Source organism: Harmonia axyridis, chromosome 5 (genome assembly GCF_914767665.1).
Source record: "Harmonia axyridis chromosome 5, icHarAxyr1.1, whole genome shotgun sequence".
NCBI lineage: Eukaryota > Metazoa > Arthropoda > Insecta > Coleoptera > Coccinellidae > Harmonia > Harmonia axyridis.
Genome location: NC_059505.1, coordinates 26,060,847 through 26,078,959, shown reverse-complemented (window position 1 = coordinate 26,078,959; position 18,113 = coordinate 26,060,847). Strand labels below are relative to the sequence as shown.

The window sequence follows — 18,113 nt, the reverse complement described above, 5'->3', positions numbered from 1 at the left end:
AGTGTATGTTCAGTTATCGGTGTTCAGGTTTTCGATTGCTTTTATTATGTTGAGGCAAATCTTCCTTTTCTTCAGTAGTGATGTTACATATTTTAATCGTACTGTGTCAAATGCCTGAATGAGATCAATGGAGCACATAAAGGGTGTCTTACTGAACTCTATAGCCTTTTCCGTAATTTGACGGACCACAAATATATATCTTGTAGTTCTCGAGATACTCTCAGTGAGCATCGAATTTGGGACACCTGGTACAAGAGTTCAAAAATACTGCTTCAAGAGATCTGCGGAATTTTTGGAGGCTCAAATGTACTTCATCACTTGTTGAGTTTCAACTTGAACTATCATTAAAGTTTTCTGTTCATCTTAAATTATTTCAATTATGCATAAAAATATCGAACAAAAAATATATGAATATAAGACAATTTTGTATTGTAAATGGACGTTCTTGTGTCGAATCTATGAGAATGTTAAATTTTGCTCCAGTTATGTTATGAATTGATATTGTGTCCTAATAAATGTTGGATGCATGAAGAAAGAATCAGAATAACCTAATTCTCTATTAATTTACCTGGATGTGCAACAAGTGAAGACCGAGTCAATTTAATAAAAGTAATTACGTTTAGATTTCTGCGAGATAAAGAAAATAATAATAATTCACGATGAGTTCGTCAACGAAACCAGACGTTATGGATAATCGATCGCGTATTGATCCGTCTAAGTGCGGCGGATGTAAAAATTCCGTTGTAAAATGTGGTGCAAAGTGCAAGATTTGTACCAAAATGTTTCACCGAAGTTGTGCCCAAAAGATGAAAAAATGTTGTGATGAAGAGATAACATTTATTAATATCAGTATTAAATCCAGTGAAGATGACATACTTGAGAGTGTTAATAATATAGAAATCACAGAAAACTCTTCTCATCAGGATCTTTTATTGAAAATAATTCATGAACTTGAGAGCAAAAATCGTCTCTTAGAAGAAAACACAGTATTATTAAAATACAAAATTTCTGTTTTGGAAAATGAAATTTCGATAAAAGATAAAATATGTAGCCGATGTGATAAGGAAAATGATAACATTCATGTAAATCAAGATGTTGTGGCCGATAGCGATATTACTCATGCAGCGAATCCAATAATTAAAGATAAAATTTCATCTGGAGATGCCTTGAAGACCTCAAATTCAACAAATACAGGGTGTCCCCAACGTCAGCGCGAGAAAATTACTCTCCATGAGATGAACATTGCTGTTGCTGATGCTGAAGGCAAGATTAAAAGTTCCATCAACAATACATCTAGTGGCTCGAAAATAAATGAATGGAGGACGGTGCCTCCTAGAAAATCCTCGAGGAGGAATCGTTCGGCATTAGTTGTTGGAAGATCTGCTGAATCTTCTACAGTTCTCGGAATCGAAAAAAAGAGGGCTCTACATGTTTCTAGGCTCAGACCTGATACTTCCACTGATGACCTTAAAGCATTCCTGAATAAGAACTTTCCAAGTGTTGAATGTGAAAAAATACAATCTAGATATCCCGAATCATATGCTTCCTTCAAAGTACTAATACCTATCACTGAATTTGACAAAGTCAAAAATGCTGACAATTGGCCCAAAAATGCTAGTGTTAATTATTTTTTCCTGAACCGAAACAGGAAATACAAAGATATAATGAATCCGATTCATTCAGAGTGATGCATGTTAATGTTCAATCCATATGCAACAAAATAGTCAACTTGGAGTTGCTCCTTGCGGAAGAGCGTCCATCAATTGTTAGTATTGTCGAGCATTGGTGCAGCGCCGAAAAATTAAGTTCCTACTGTATATATGGTTATGTACAAGCAGCGTCATACTGCCGCCTCAATTATGGACATGGTGGTACTGTTCTTCTTGGTAGAGCTGACCTATTGGTGAGTGATATTGGCATCTCTAAAATGTCTGTTGAAAAGCAAATTGAATTTTGCGGTGTGAAAGTTAATAATTATGGTAGGAAATATTGTTTCATAAGTGCTTATAGAGTACCAGATAGTGACTTTGACATTTTTCTTGAGAGACTATCCTTTGTTTTGCAGCACTGTTTAAAGTTAGCTGACATTATATTTTTGTGTGGTGATCTCAATATAAATTATTTAATGTCAACTTGTCCACGTAAGCAACTTCTTGACGATTTACTACAATGTTTTGATTTGAGGGTTACTTCCTCAGATCCTACTAGAGTATACATCAATGTTAACAATCTAAAATCTGTATCCAAAATTGACTATATTCTGACGAATGCACCGTCAGACTCCTGCAATTCTAGAACTTTTGAGGGTCATTTAGGTGATCACAAAGTCATTGCCTTGGATTATATTAATGAATCAACTGCAAACGCAAAAACAGTTCATGAGCGAGGATTTGTCAGAAATGTATCACCTCGTTCATTAAATAATCTTGCTTTGTTTATGGAAACTGTATCCTTTGATAATATTTTCTTGAGTCCTGATATTGATGTGTGCTTCAGAGCTTTTTTTGAAATTGTTAAATATTGTATAGACTTAAGTTGTCCCATGATTCACTCTAGATCCCCAAATGAAATAAATAAGAACTGGATAAATGATGAGATTAAGAAATTCAGTATAAATTTGAAAAATTTGAATTGGCTCAACAAAAATTTGAGATCGAGTGAATCATTTGGAATTTACAAGCAAGCTAAGACTAATTTTAGGAATTTGTTAACAAAAACAAAATGTGAATTTTATCAAAATGCCATTAATTCATCCACGAATAAAACTAAAACTGTTTGGAACTTGGTCAATAGGGAATTATGTAGGAGAGGTGCCTCAAATAATACTATAGGTCTGAGTATAGATGGAACATCCTATACTGAGCCTTCTGCTGTTGCTAATATATTTGCAAATTATTTCAGTTCCATTGCGCAGGTCAGTATATTGAATCACTTTGGTAATTCTGTGTCCCAGGTTTGCACCACATCTGCCCTTTCGATGAACACTTTTTTCTTTTATCCAGTCCTGAGAGAAGAGATAATTCAAATTGTGAAGACTTTAAAAAACAAGAAAAGTACAGGAATTGACCAGGTATCTGTTGGCATATTGAAGGCGATGGTTGATGTTGTTGCCAAACCTTTGGCTGATCTTATAAACTTATCTGTCAACACAGGCAAGTTTCCTTCTATATTAAAAATTGCTTCGGTTATACCTGTTTTGAAGAAAAACGATCCCAGCAATATAGCCAATTATCGACCCATTTCACTCTTAAGTGTGTTCTCTAAGGTATTTGAAAAAATCGTGTATGGTCGTATGATCTCATTTCTAAACCGTTTTGGGGTGATAAGCGACTGCCAGCATGGCTTTAGAGAGGGTAGATCCACAGAGACTGCAGCATTCTCCTTTACTGATTACGTGTACAAGAGCCTCGATAGAGGCCTTCATGTAGCAGGTCTCTTCTTTGATCTCTCGCGTGCTTTCGATGTTCTTCCTTGGAAATTCATCGAGAGCAAGCTATATAACATTGGTTTCCGCGGTGTTTTTCTCCAGTGGATTTTAAGCTACATAACCGATCGGTGGATGACTGTTAGAGTTGATAAATGTTGGTCAGAAAAATTTAGTGTCGATATGGGAGTGCCTCAGGGCTCGGTCCTTGGTCCGTTGTTATTTCTTTTGTTCATTAATGACTTACCTGAACACATTATATCCGAATTAATGATTATATTTGCTGATGATAAGTCAGTGTTGATCTCGGCTCGGAGTCTTGAGGAACTGTCTAAGCTTTGCAATACATTGATTCTCAATTTTGTAAATTGGTGTCGTTCAAATGCGCTCATTCTCAATGCAAACAAAACCGAATGCATTTATTTCAGTATCAGAAATATTAATAATAATCGATTAGTTATTCGATGCCTCGACCAAGATGTTGTATCGAAAGAGACTATAAAGTTTCTAGGTATTCATCTGGACAGTTCTTTAAGGTGGAATTTCCATGTGGATGCTGTTTGCAAAAAATTGTGTAGCTCCTTCTATGCGATTAGCAGGATAAATAATTCATTACCATTCCAGTCGGTTATATCTGTTTACTATAGCTTGGTATATAGTCATATGAACTATAATATTCTGTTGTGGGGTAACTCTGTCGATGCTAAAAGGGTGTTCGTTATTCAAAAGAGAATTATGCGTCTGATTTTCCACCTACACCCACGTGATTCCTGTAGACCTTTCTTTCGTCAACATAAGATTTTAACGCTACCTTCTCTATATATTTATAGATGTTTAACCTATATCAAGGAACATGAACACTTAATGGTAACATTATCCAGTTTTCATGGTTACTCCACCAGAAATAATGCTACTTTGTACATTCCATCACATACAACAGCCAAATATGAAACTTCCCCAGTATATCAGGCCATAACATTATTCAATCATCTGCCTAATACTGTTAAGTTGCTCAATAAAATAAAATTTACAAAAACTATCAAATGTATTTTACATAACAAATGTTATTATAGTGTTAAGGAGTATCTGGATGACAAGTGTGTTGTCACAGCTTAATTAAGTTTTTTGTTTGTAGAATTACTTTCAGAAATTTCATTTTTCTTTTTTTCCAATTGACTTATCCTATGCATTTTGTATGTCTTAAGGGATCAATAAATATATTATTATTATTATTATTATTATTATTAATATACTTCCTTGTGAAATATTTTTCGATGATCATGTTACATTCCCTAATTTCAGGATAGGCATTTTATAATTTCCAATTACAACGCACGCAACACCACCTAGAATCTAGCACCATCTCTATCTGCCTCCGAACATATTATTAATGCCCAATTACGACACCATTACCTCAACAATTAGATCGATAATGTAGATTAATTAGTGTGAGAATATTTAAACACATGCTACGCGAGAAAATTTCCCAAGGGTACAACATGACATGAAGGAGAATGAAGAAAATCCACGAGGATTTCCGAAAGCCCTCTTATACGAATTTTGGGCCAGAACCTTGCTTGAGCGCAGGCAGAGTGGAATGAATCGTTATCGTCTTTTTGTGCGAGGCCCTGTTACAGGGGAGGAGATAAAATTTTAATGGATTCTCAATGAATTTCTGCCAGTTAATGCTCCTCATTTCCAATTGAACCCGTTTCAGAAGCCAATATCAGAACAGCTCTGGAAGGTTGACACAATCGTTCGCCGATTCTTTTGCTCATCTTCAGCGCCTCGGATGTCGAAAAGTTTGTGGAAATGAAAGGTTCCAGCAGTAAGTAGGTTTTCTCTTTGTTGTGGTGATTTTACCCACATTTGAATAAAATGCATGAGATATGCATGGTGTTACATTGTGCTTGGCCATAGCCTAGTGGTGAATATAGATCATCCAGGCCTTTCAGAAAAGTAGCTTGTTGTGTATCCTGAGACTTCAATACAAAAGGATCATTGCCTCAAAAAAAGGACCAAAATTAGTACCGAATTCAACCGTCCAAAAAGAATGCATTTCGTCATTATCGTTTAAACGAACGTCTATCTATACGGATGTTAACATCTCTAGATATATGCGTTGAGCATGCTCAAACGTGTAAAATATGGGGTCTCCATATTTCGTTCGGATGTCACTGAGTTATCAGGAATCTTTTAATGATATTCTATTTGACTTGACTATGATTCTAATGATGATATGATAATCAATATGAAATTTTACAGGCAGCTTGAAATTGTTCTTTTATAATCTGCATGCAGAATCACAAACAACAACGATAAATCTTTGTCATTGAGATATGGAGGTTTTCATTCCGATTCTTTGCTCCAAATTTGGTGATTCGATTCTTCATGAAGTTCTGAATTGAAATTTAAGCACGATGTTCAAGAGTGTCATAAAAGAAACCTCGAATGGGTGCGTATTTACATCACGAAGAACAGCCCCTGGCCACACTGAGGTCTCTGCACTCATATAATCAAAGGTCTCTGCTCACATGGGAGTGCCGTAATACCATTCATCAACTGACTAGAGACAATAAAGTAACTCTATTATGGGTACCGGGGCATTGTGGTATTGAAGGAAATGAAAAAGCTGATGAACTTGCGAAAAAGGCATCAAGGTTGACACCTGTTGGTCCTGAGCCCTCCTGTGGGAGAGAAACAATAGGAAACCCCTATGGAGGAATACTCTGGGTCTTGCTCAGACAAAGAAATTTTTGGTGCTTTCACCGACCTATACCAGAAAGCTCCTGAAGCTACCACGAGCTGAACTCCGGGTAATGGTAGGACTGCTGACAGGACACTGTCGTTGCAAATACCTTTTGTACCGCATAGGTAAATCAGAAGATGAGATCTGCAGACTCTGTGGAAAGGAGGTAGAAACAGCCGAAAACCTAATGTGCAAATGCCCGGAGCTGACTGGCCTAAGAACCTGTGGCGGCTTCTCATAAAGCCCCACTTAACAACAATAAACACAGCGCTCGGTGACCTAGAGGTAAAGAGTGTAAACTCCCTCACCGAGTTGCGACAAGGTGCCGGGTTCGAGTCCCGGCGGCTCCCGATAAAAATAAATTATCCAAGCGTCTGTGACACGGCACACACAAATATACCAAAGTCACACTGATGAGTCCGGTGTGTATGCCAGGGACGAAACGCATAAGTAGGCATACGTGAAATCCTACATTGGTGACCCCGACGTGATGGCGGAAAGCTGCGGCGTTTGAGGGCAGAGGCGACTCACTGCCCCGCTCAACGTTACGGCTACTGGGGTGTCCATCGGACACTAGAGCCGATGGCACGCCGAGCCTCGTGGTTCCGTCAACACAGCACGCAAGCCCGACGTGATGGGAATGGCCGTCTTAACGATGTGTCCTGGAAAGCAGAAGGTTGATATATCTGCAATTTCCAAACGAAACTCTAGACGCCCATTCCCTTGACGTGCAATACGTGCTCCTTGGTCTGCCGCGGTATAGCGGACCTGAATAGGCGACATTCACCGTCTGCACGATGCCGCGAGGTGCAGCTCTGATTAGGCGGCAATCACCCGGCTGCACCGATGACCTCGTAACACGCATAAGTTTCGTTCCTTCGTCACTGGGGAGGGAGTCATGTGGCGGCTTCTCATAAAGCCCCACTTAACAACAATAAACACAGCGCTCGGTGGTCTAGAGGTAAAGAGTGTAAACTCCCTCACCGAGTTGCGACAAAGTGCCGGGTTCGAGTCCCGGCGGCTCCCAATAATAATAAATTACCCAAGCGTCTGTGACACGGCACACACAAATATACCAAAGTCACACTGATGAGTCCGGTGTGTGTGCCAGGGACGAAACGCATAAGTAGGCATACGTGAAATCCTACAAACCACTCATATGGGAGAGTCAATTCTGGATACTCACGAAGTAATAGCCAAGGCTCCTAAGGATGTCGTTGGTTTCATTATCGGCATCGAAGGCCTTCCTGGGTTTGTAGGAATAGGTAGTGTTAAGAAAAAATATCAATTCGGTCGCAGTTCCTGGCGACAGGCTAACAGAGCCGCAACGACCCCGATTCTGATACACACCCCGTATACATTTTTGGACCAAACCACAAACAGTCTTATAATTCTATGTTTTTGTAGAATAGAAAATAAAATATTCAAAAAAAAGTCAGTCGTCGTCGCCATCATTTTTCTTCATAACAATCCCATTAACTCATGAACCGTTGTGTTTTTATCCAAGTTATGGCGTATTGCTGAAATGGTCATCTAAAAAACTATCTAATGATGCAATAATAGGATGTAGTAGTCTGTTTCCGGTTTAACCGGAAGTTGTAGAGATATTTTAGGGAGTGAGATTATTGTCTCAAACTCCAACATGCAAATTTTTAGCAAAAAATTATGATTAGTTTTCCATCAACGTCTAATAGGCCATCGCAGAGAATCACCCTGTATACATACATCGTGATGACATGATAAATCGCTCTGTTCGGGTAATTAGCGCTCAATAAAAAGAAACACCTAACACCTGTATGTTCTGGAAATTACTCAACTGCGAAATGTGACACGATATTTTATAGATTGGGCAGCTTCAGTGATAAGACTCGCTGAATGCAGGCGACAAATTGAATTTAAATATTTATGAATCTTCGGGACACGACCGTGCGAAAAACTGGAAATGGGACGAAATTTAATTTTGCAACGGAAGATATATGTCACTGCCATGGATTTTTTGTCGTAACACAGTATATAACAAGGGCTTTTTACATCAATCGAATAAGTTCCGCCTACGACTTTGATGTAGGAGTAGCAGATACTTTGGTCGGGACACCCCTTATCATATCGTGAGATTTATAAGCTTATTTTTTTTTTGATCCATCATTCTACTTTGAGCTGAATACGATCAGAAGAACTCACTTTGCTGTCCTAAAGTGTGTCAATAACATGGCATTTCATTTTGTATAAACAACTGTGTTATCTCATCCGTATACTGACAATGTTTGATGTCCGTTATATGCGAGTGGATTTCAATACTTCAGTAATAATTTCAGACTGACTTTTTTTTTTTTTGATTAGGACATTAGCTGTAAGCGATTGATGTATACATGCGAAATATAAAAAAAATAAAATATAGGCGAAATAACAAATATATAAATAAACGAAAACAAATATAGATGAAATTGTGGGAATATCGATAAAGATAAGATCTATAGATAAAATTTCAACAAATAGTATAAAAATAAATCAATGTAAATGAAATATAGTAGCAACATGAATATGAGAGTAAATATGAATAAACAGGTGAACATAAGAAATAAATTAATTTAAAAATATACTGTATGCAAAAAATTGAATTGAGACAATAATTTTTTATGAATTATAGCATCGACTGCTGAGATCATTAGCCATTCACGATACATACGGGATACTAAAAAAAAAAAAATGCAGAAGGAACTACCAAAATATATATAAACCAAACCGAATATAGATAAAAATGAGGGAATATCGGTAAAACCATATAATCTATGAAAGAAAATCATAGTAATGTAGTAACATGAATATACAGAAGAATAAACAAATAAATAGATGAACATTGAACTTGAAGTTATACCTGTTGAGTTGCTGTATAATTTTTGTTACAGTATGTTAGAGATTTTAATTAAAAAATTTTGATTAAAATAGATGAACATAAGAAATTCATTAACATGAAAATATATGACGAAATATTGTCTGTATAGAATTGAAATGTTCGATATTCGCTTTTGGGCTTGACTTTAAATAGTTTTCTGACTCTTATGTATAAAAAAATGAATATGGCGTCAAAAGCATTTGAGCACTCATTCATTGTGTATCATTCAGAATGTAGCAAAAAAAAAAAATAAGTCTTTGAGGTATTTCAGATCAAGGGGATTAGTTTTGTACACAATCTCTTCAAATATCCCAAAAAAAAATTCTAATGGGTTAAGATCAGGAGGCAACTTAACATTTCCTTTGATATTATCGGGCCTTATCAATACAAATAAATTTGACTTTATTCATCAACATGATCATCTTCAAGATTGATACATGTACTACAAAACTCCCTTAACTTTGCAGTGTCTATTCTGTAGAAAAACTCTTCTTTGTTTTCGAATAAAGCTTCAATATCGGTAATCACTTCTTCATTAGAGCCAAATTTCTTTTCCTGTAGCACCTTTAAACCTTCGTTATTGATAGAGCAAAGTCTGAATCAAGTCATGCTTTGCTTGCAAAATATTCTTTCCACCAAAAACATTATCTTTTTTTTTTCGAAATTTGTTTCTCATTGAAATCATCTAATATTATTTTGTGGAAAATCAATGTCGAAATAACTTACCAATAATGTAAAAATAATACTGACAACCGTAATACTGAAGATGGACGCCCAGTAAGGAATTCCAATAACGGTGTTGAGCGCCACACATGGGGTGAAAACTGTGACTCCTTGATTGAGCAGCTGTCTCACGATATATGTGCCTGATGCCAGACATCTGACAAGACGAGATTTAAATCGAAGGTCCAAGTATTGATAAACCGAAGTTATACCCAGGCTGAAGTATACGGGGACGAAAATGAAACATACTATGGGGTAAGCTAGCACCATTCCATAAAGAGTCTCCCACATGGCACATCCTCTGTAGAAGAGCTCAGAAGGGTATCCTGAAATATGAGATATTTGATGTTAATTTCCCTATGGATATCGTTCATGATTAAAGGGAAAATATGTATTTGAGATCAGAAACCAGAGAAGATGATTTAATCTAGAGACTTTAATAATTTGGTGTGTTTGATGTAAATGTAAATTACAAGTATTCATGAAAACAGAAAATTTTTAGTTACGAATTGCTGCAAATATTCATTAATCATATTATTATTGAATTCTTTTTTATATTATTGAAGTGTATTCTGACAGCAGATTATGTTAAATCCATAAAAGAAACAAAACTGAATTTTGGAGATACGTTCTCAATACACGAATAAGACACTTAAATTACAATTATATGACATTCCAACCAATGAATAGAGTGATTTTTGTAAATAACCAGGTATTTGCGTACTGATAGGGTAAGTACAGGGTTGTCCTATATTAGATACCTACTATTCTTAGCAACTTCTTTATATGAAATGAATAATATACTAACGGACCAAGAAACTGCAACACTCAGAAGGAGCTGTTTGAATTTTTTATTTTTTTTTGGTAAAACATAGATAGTATATGAAGCAAGGAGTGAATGATTGAAATTTGAAAAAAAAAAACGAAGGGTTTACAATTTTTTTAATGAATTCGATGATAATGTTTGTGTTTGTCCATCGCGATTACTTATACAATCCCCAACCCCAATTTCGTGATTGACGCAATAAGATGGTCTACTTCTTCTTGAAGGATACTATCCCAAGCTACCTGTACTTAATTTCTCAGAGCCGCCAAAGTCCGTGGGGGCTGAGGTGAATTTCCAAGCCTTCTACCCATGATGTCCCAAACATGCTCTATGGGCGAAAGATCTGGGAATCTCGGTCATGGCGGCTCGACATGAGTCGCTTCGAAAAATTTCAAACTAACTCTGGCAACATGAGGCCCGGCATTTTCTTGCTGAAATATTGGATTATCGAGCCGGGTAAGGCAAGGGAGAACATATGGCTCCACTATTTCTTGAAGATAATGCAGCGCTGTCATGTTACCTCGAATAAAGACTTAAGGTGACCTACTTGTCGCAATGTGCAATAGCACCCCATACCATAACGTCTACTGTCCGGTGTACCTGACGCGCAACATCAAACTGAAGTTAAGGTCTTTCTCCACGACGTCATCTAACCCTTCCTCGGCCATCATGTGCACCCAAGGAGAATCGAAATTCATCAGAAAAGATGACCTGATGCCATTCCATATTCCAATGTTGACGTTCATTGCACCACTGTAATCGTTGCCGGCGATGCTCAACCGTCAGATATGACACAAGATGGGGTCGATAATGCTGTAGTCCAAAAAACCTTATCCGGCGGTAAACCGTTCGGATAGTTACAGGATGGCCTTGTTTTCCTAACCACTCATCAGCCAATGATCTAGTTGTCGCAAATCGGTCTCTAATGACCATAAGTCTTAGACGTGGATCTTAAACTTCATTTGTTCCCCTTCAACGTCCGGTGCCTCATCTTCTTCGATTTTGTGCATTATCAAACCTCGCTTGACAACATCCCATAACAGTTGTTGGATTTTTGTTCGTACGGTTAGCGATTTCTCGAAATAACAACCCCACCTCCCATAGACCAATAATTCGACCTGTTTTAAATTTACTTAGCTGGTGATAAATAAATACTCTGAGCATTTTAACAACAAGTAAACATCGACATTGAATCTCTTCGAAGACCAGGTTTGTTGTGAAATTTTGAAAACTTGCAAAAAACGACTACAATTATTAAGTACCAAAAATTGTTCACATGAAAAAAACTTCAAAATTTTTTTCTCCAAATTCAATCATATACTCCTTGCAAACTATCTATGTTTTACCAAAAATATTTTAAATTTAAACAGCTCCTTCTGGGTATTGCAGTTCCTTTGTCAGTTAGTATATATTAAGCTCCTATTTTGAAAAAGGAATTTCATCAGCTGAAGATGAAAATTTAAAAATATCCCGATGTTTATTCCGAATTTATTTGAAATAGACCTACATTTTTGTACCACAATTAATCGAAATAGCTCTTACTCTTTCTTAGAAAAGCTTTAGGCGATTGAAGATTTTTTTCCTTCGATTTTGGGATTCTACACATTCCAAAACGTAAGGTGTATATATTTTGGTGAACGCCTAAAAAAGGTGTTTTCCACGTTTATTATTGGAAAAATATACCAAAGTAAGTTTCATTCCATGAATTCAACTACCTATTCCACTTTGAGAATGCAGAAGAATAATTTAGTATGTGGAAAAATAACAAACGAACATGGTGTAAATAAACAAATGTTTGCTGTTCAAACTATATTTTTCAGCGTAAAGTTTCAAACTGCGAGGAATGTCTGTTCAACAAACCGTAGTAGTGGAATATTTCAGTTCCTATTTTCGTTTTATTTCAACGCCTACCCTATCGTTAAACACGTCATTCAGAAAGAAAAATTTTGAAAGGAACTCAAGTTTGCTGTTTCCTCCTTGGACAGGCACAACTCCGTCCAGCAACCTCATTCTTTCCGTTACAGAAGAATAATCACCCCCTATTAGTCTTTTCATGAAGTTGCTTGGGCATTCAGCGAGTTAACTGTCCAATTTAGTGAAGATTTTTCAATGACTGCGAAAGTAGATTAGGTCAGAAATAAATAAAATAAAGTTTCGCGAAACTCATTCCCAAAACATTGGGCAATTTCGGGGTTTCTCGAGACAGCCGGCAAATAAATTTCATCTGTTTCTTTTGCAAGTAATGGAAGTTGGGAAAGTCCTTGTTGGTCTTCGAAGTTGAAAAAGCAATGCAATTAGGTGGGCTATTCTTGAGGTATCCCACATTTCAGTGTGACTGGATTGTTGTGGGAGAGTAGGGTGAATATTTCATGTTCAAACCAAAACCGGTTAGGCTTAATGAATCATGCTCAATGTAGGTGAACTTAAACATTGTTTTTATATAATGGTAATTTATAATACAATTGCAGAAGGCATTGATATTCTTCCACGAGTTCAAAATCGAACGAGTGGTTCTTATTGAAATTAATGACATATTTCCATGAATACCGATTAGGGATTATGTTGTGATATGTTATCAGGATTTTTTGAGCGTTGGTTACCCTGTTTCAAAAGTGTACATACATGAATTCAATGGAAAAGATCATATTTTTTATGAATTCATTAATCATTTTTCAACCGATGAATCGAAACATTGATGCAGTGAAAAGCAATTCATAATATCGCATCGAATAAAGGAACAACGTTTATTAAACAAATGAAATGTTCCGTATATCAATGTTCGGTTCATTATTCGATCGATTATACGATGTATTGAATGTCAGTTATGCATTGTTCATTGAAATTTTTGTAATGTTCATTCAAATTGTCCGAAGCAGTTAATGTACAACTTTATACATCTAATGAGAAGAGATTTATTTATATCCAATAGATAAATAATGGATTCACGTCTGTATATTAATAACATAACAAATTGTTTTCATGGCGTTCAGACTATTTTTCAATTCTGGAAAAAGTACCTTCCCGAGCGGGGTTCGAACCCGCAATTATATTCAATGAATATTTCATCGAAACAACGAACACTCGATATCAATCAATTGCAGAATCGTGATATGGATGAACATGTGTATAGTCTTGATATCAAAGAGAAGGGGTATTCACTAAGGAATGAAATTTCATTATTTGATGAAAAAGGACATTTTATCAATAATATCAAGTTGTTGATTGCCATTCTTTAATACAATGAACAATTTTTTTTTTCAGTACACTCACGCGTCTTTTGGAGATCATCGGACTCTTGTAGATATTGGGTATGGTCCTTGGTTACCTACTTTGGCTAGTAAGTTGGCGCTCCGTACCTATATATCAAATTCCTCAAAACTTTCCTTGAACTTCGGTGAGTTTTCTGTCAGCAGAGCAACCGTACTTTTATTCTGACGAAGTACGGTAACCTCTTCCACTCGTATTGTCATTTTAATTTTCAGATTATTGTTTATGAACATTTTCCATGGCATCCGACACTCAAAACCTTTTTAATTATGAAACAAATACCCTTCAGATCAATTAAGAACTTTAAGTTGTTTACAAATTACAACTGATTAACTATTAATAACCTCCAAACTTCTGTCAAGGAAAAAATTTTGTTTACCATTTTACCCATGAAAACTGGTAAGCGGTCTATATATACGAAGCAGGTTACCTGAAATATTGTAAACTGGTAGTAACCGCTTTGAAATTCTCGGTGATATTCGGACCATACCCATTATGAATTAATATATTGTCTGTTACTTTATATAGAATCCTCTTGAAATTCAGCACAAATATTGAAGTGATCATTTTAAAAACTAAATTTCAACATAGTTCGGTATGTTGGTACAGAAAAATTGGGCACTTATTTTCATATTATGCTGGAATTTCATGAGTTTACTGAAATTCACTGAATAATTTATTGTTTTTTTATATACTGCTTTAAAATTTTCTAGATCTGATGACGAGATCAAAATGATATTTGGAATAATCCTCGAAATTGAAACTTGACATCCAAACCAACCCTGAAAATGTCTAAAATCAAGGATTTTTCCGATTGAGGGTTATTATGTTTACGGACGGATATATTTTATTGAGTTTAAAGTATTTTCAGCTCGAAATTGGAAAGTGCTCGTTTGGGAAACGCGACCGATCAAAAATGAGGAGATTTTCAATTTTTTGGATAATCAGATATTAATGAGAAAATCAACAATTTCAGTTTAACCAGATTCATTAGTAAAATTTTCAGTTCGCTATATTAACACTTCATTCAATAAGTTCTTTTCTTAAATTTGCATTTTATCGTCAATGTGACTTAGTGTGATTTAACTTCAATTGTGATAAATGTGTTCCTATAAATTTTCAATATATTTTCTCAAGAAATATCCAAAGATTCGTTTTTGCCTTCTGAAGATCAGAATTCCTTTTTCTGAAGCATCTTACGAGGTCTACAAGCTGGGTGTTAAAGCAGTTGGAAGTGCAATTCATTAAGCTTGACCGTGGTTCTCATCAATTTGTGACAAAGAGCTTTGTGAATACAAAATACTCATTTTTATCCAATTTTTGAACAACAACAGATGCAAAATCTAGATATCTCGAACCAGACTTAACTAGAGTTGAGTCTGGTGTTTCGAAATTCTGACAAGCATTGTTTGAATCTAGACACTAACGTGAAGAAAGGTATTCTGGTAATGGCGGTGCCATTTGTGCGCCAAACACGAAATTTCGTTATTTTAATTCTTTTATACAAAAATGGAACAGCTCGATTCAAAGCTGCAATATGATTTCATGATACTATCTACTATGATGACACAACCTGATGTTTATGAGGAAGAATCAAGGTAACAATTTATCCTTCAGAGAGTTCGCTACAATCATAACATTGAGTATTGCTTGGATGATATTGAATACAATATTTTTATTCGAAACACCTATATCCACATCTGGTCGTTTTGAAATTCTTTCTTTGAAGATTTCAATCGGAGTTCAAATCTAACTGTAAGTTCAAGGCCCTTAGCATAATATTTACCTACCTATTATCAAATTTCCAATTATTCTAAATTCTACCACAATTTATAAACCACGTATTGTGTTGAATTTAATACCCAAAGATTAACCATCGTAAATGAAATAAATACCAAAATCAGTAATCGAATATCGAATAATGAACCCACTAAAGAGATAATTATCAGTTGTTTTCATCGCTAACATCATACGCGAGTACTCGAGTACTCAACCGACATTTCTAATTATAACTCATAACCTCCAACTGAGATAACTAATGATGTACGCAGCAATTAATGATTACATTCTAAAGAATTAAAAACCCTTTTTCGCTCTCAGCTCTCAACTTCTTTTTTGTATGCGATTGATATCCGGCATAGCTGTTGATTCCGCAATTTTTGTTCCCATTTCCCAGTCGAGATAGCACTCGTTTTCCGGTTGTGTTATGTACATACACTAGATAAATATAATATCATTTCAGAATACAACACGTGAATATTCATAACAGAATATAACGACTTGTGAATAACTTATTCTCGTCTTTTTGATAATCTTAATCGTATTCCGGTCGTTTTCAGTGATTATCAACCAAATTCATTTTTAAAGCAGGGAAGTAGTGCTTGAATTTTCGAAAACATCTTTCAGAGTATTTCAAAACTCTTCATAATATACGACGGACCTACTTGGTAGACTTAAGATTGATATAATGAAATTATTATACAGGGTGGCCATTTGAAAACGAAACAGACGAGATTACAGACGAAATAAAGTTTTTCGATAGAAATGCTCGGACAGGTCGATTTCTGTTTCGAGGGGGACAACTTAAGATGTAGGTTACGGACGCATAGCGCTTCAACCCTTGCTACTACAACCCTCACCCCCAAATTTTGAATAGGAAAGATGGGGTGAGTGATACCTCATTTGAAAGGTATTTTTATACTGATTTCAGCACAGTAATTGTTTTTTCATTTTATGCATTAGTTCTCGAAATATTCTTAACTAAGTATTTGAAAATGAAGTGGTGTTTTCATGGCACTTGTAGTGTTTTGTGAAAAATCGACATTTTGAGCTTCAAAACAACCATGACTGTGGCTTCCTTCCTAACTAACTAACGCATGAATATTTCGAGAACTAATGCATAAAATGAAAAAACAATTACTGTGCTGAAATCAGTATAAAAATACCTTTCAAATGAGATATCACTCACCCCATCTTTCCAATTCAAAAAATTGGGGGTGGGGGTTGTAGCAGCAAGGGTTGAAGCGCTATGCGTCCGTAACCTACATCTTAAGTTGTCCCCCTCGAAACAGAAATCGACCTGTCCGAGCATTTCTATCGAAAAACTTTATTTCGTCTGTAATCTCGTCCTTTTCGTTTTCAAATGGCCACCCTGTATTTACTTACGTGTAAAGTCAATTTGACAACGACGTTAGGTGTTGCATTTTCCCTATATTTGAACCAATAAAATGATGTTATAAATTGTCTTACCAATATAAACTGCTCTCTGCTATTCCACACAGCACCGCACTGTATAAGGAAGTAAAGGAACAGGGTAAAGGATTGAAATGGAACAAAATGGGACTTATACAATGCAAACTGACCTTCTAATGAACTGTAATCCTAATATATTTAAAATGTCCGTTAATTATACCAAAACCGTTATATTAAACACCGAAAACTTTTACTAAAAACCTTTAACTTTTCTTTCCGACCGCCGATACATCTTACTTCTTCATCTGACAAAACATACGTCTCGATTTCCCAGAATCCGCGACGTTGCCAAAACTAAACATCATAATAATCAAAAAGGGCTAAAACATACCCCCCGCCCTGAAAACTCAATTTCAGACACTTTGAAATCAAATACCTTTCTTAAATGAACTTGTCAAAATCATCCACTGTTAAAAAAACATTTCACCAAAAAGAAACAAAAACTAACCTACCGAAAAAAAATATATATATATAGTAGTCAACTCTTCTGACTACTGGGTCGGTAAAGGACATACCTTTACTACAGGTCGTGTATAGGTACCTTTACTCGTTTTCAGCGTTACATTACGAACTATACCATCTTTTCCGGGATGGACCGCTGTGACTAACGCCAATGGCCAATGCAGTGATGGCGAATTTTCACACTTAAATATGACAACCGTGCCAACTTCAATATTTGAGCATTTGTTCCGTAGAGTGCTGAACTCTTCAAAAGTTAGTATCTGAGTACCTATTACCTTATATATCAGATTCTTAGCCGATTTAACGTTGCTTTCCCACAAACCGCCCATGTGGGGTGCCCCGGCCGTATTAAATTTCCACTCAATACCATTCAAAGCTAATTCATTTTGAAAAGAAGTTATGAATCGATCCGAATTAATAAATTCATTAATTTCGCGAAGAACTTTTTTAGCACCCACAAAGTTAGTGCCCCTATCTGAATACAGAACATTACAAGTACCCCTTCGAGATAAAAACC

General features: G+C 35.9%; 2 protein-coding genes across 6 annotated transcripts in view; one reads left to right on the top strand and one right to left on the bottom strand.

The window, feature by feature from the left end:
• LOC123679835 (sodium-coupled monocarboxylate transporter 1) overlaps positions 1 to 18,113 on the bottom strand; it is a 117,937-nt gene that overhangs the window by 45,728 nt on the left and 54,096 nt on the right. For all 5 annotated transcript variants that reach the window (XM_045617353.1, XM_045617354.1, XM_045617356.1 and 2 more), the window contains one exon: positions 9,793 to 10,115. In XM_045617353.1, the coding sequence (XP_045473309.1) occupies positions 9,793 to 10,115 (323 nt within the window). The remainder of the gene's footprint in view (positions 1 to 9,792; positions 10,116 to 18,113) is intronic.
• LOC123679836 lies at positions 1,964 to 4,555 on the top strand. Its single transcript, XM_045617359.1, has 2 exons — positions 1,964 to 3,152; positions 4,255 to 4,555. The coding sequence occupies exons 1-2, from the start codon at positions 2,126 to 2,128 to the stop codon at positions 4,260 to 4,262; spliced, it is 1,035 nt and encodes a 344-aa protein (XP_045473315.1). The 5' UTR covers positions 1,964 to 2,125; the 3' UTR covers positions 4,263 to 4,555.

Bases quoted from the DNA above. Each gene is read 5' to 3' on its own strand.
- LOC123679836 (XM_045617359.1), top strand. From the start codon at position 2,126: ATGTCAACTTGTCCACGTAAGCAACTTCTTGACGATTTACTACAATGT.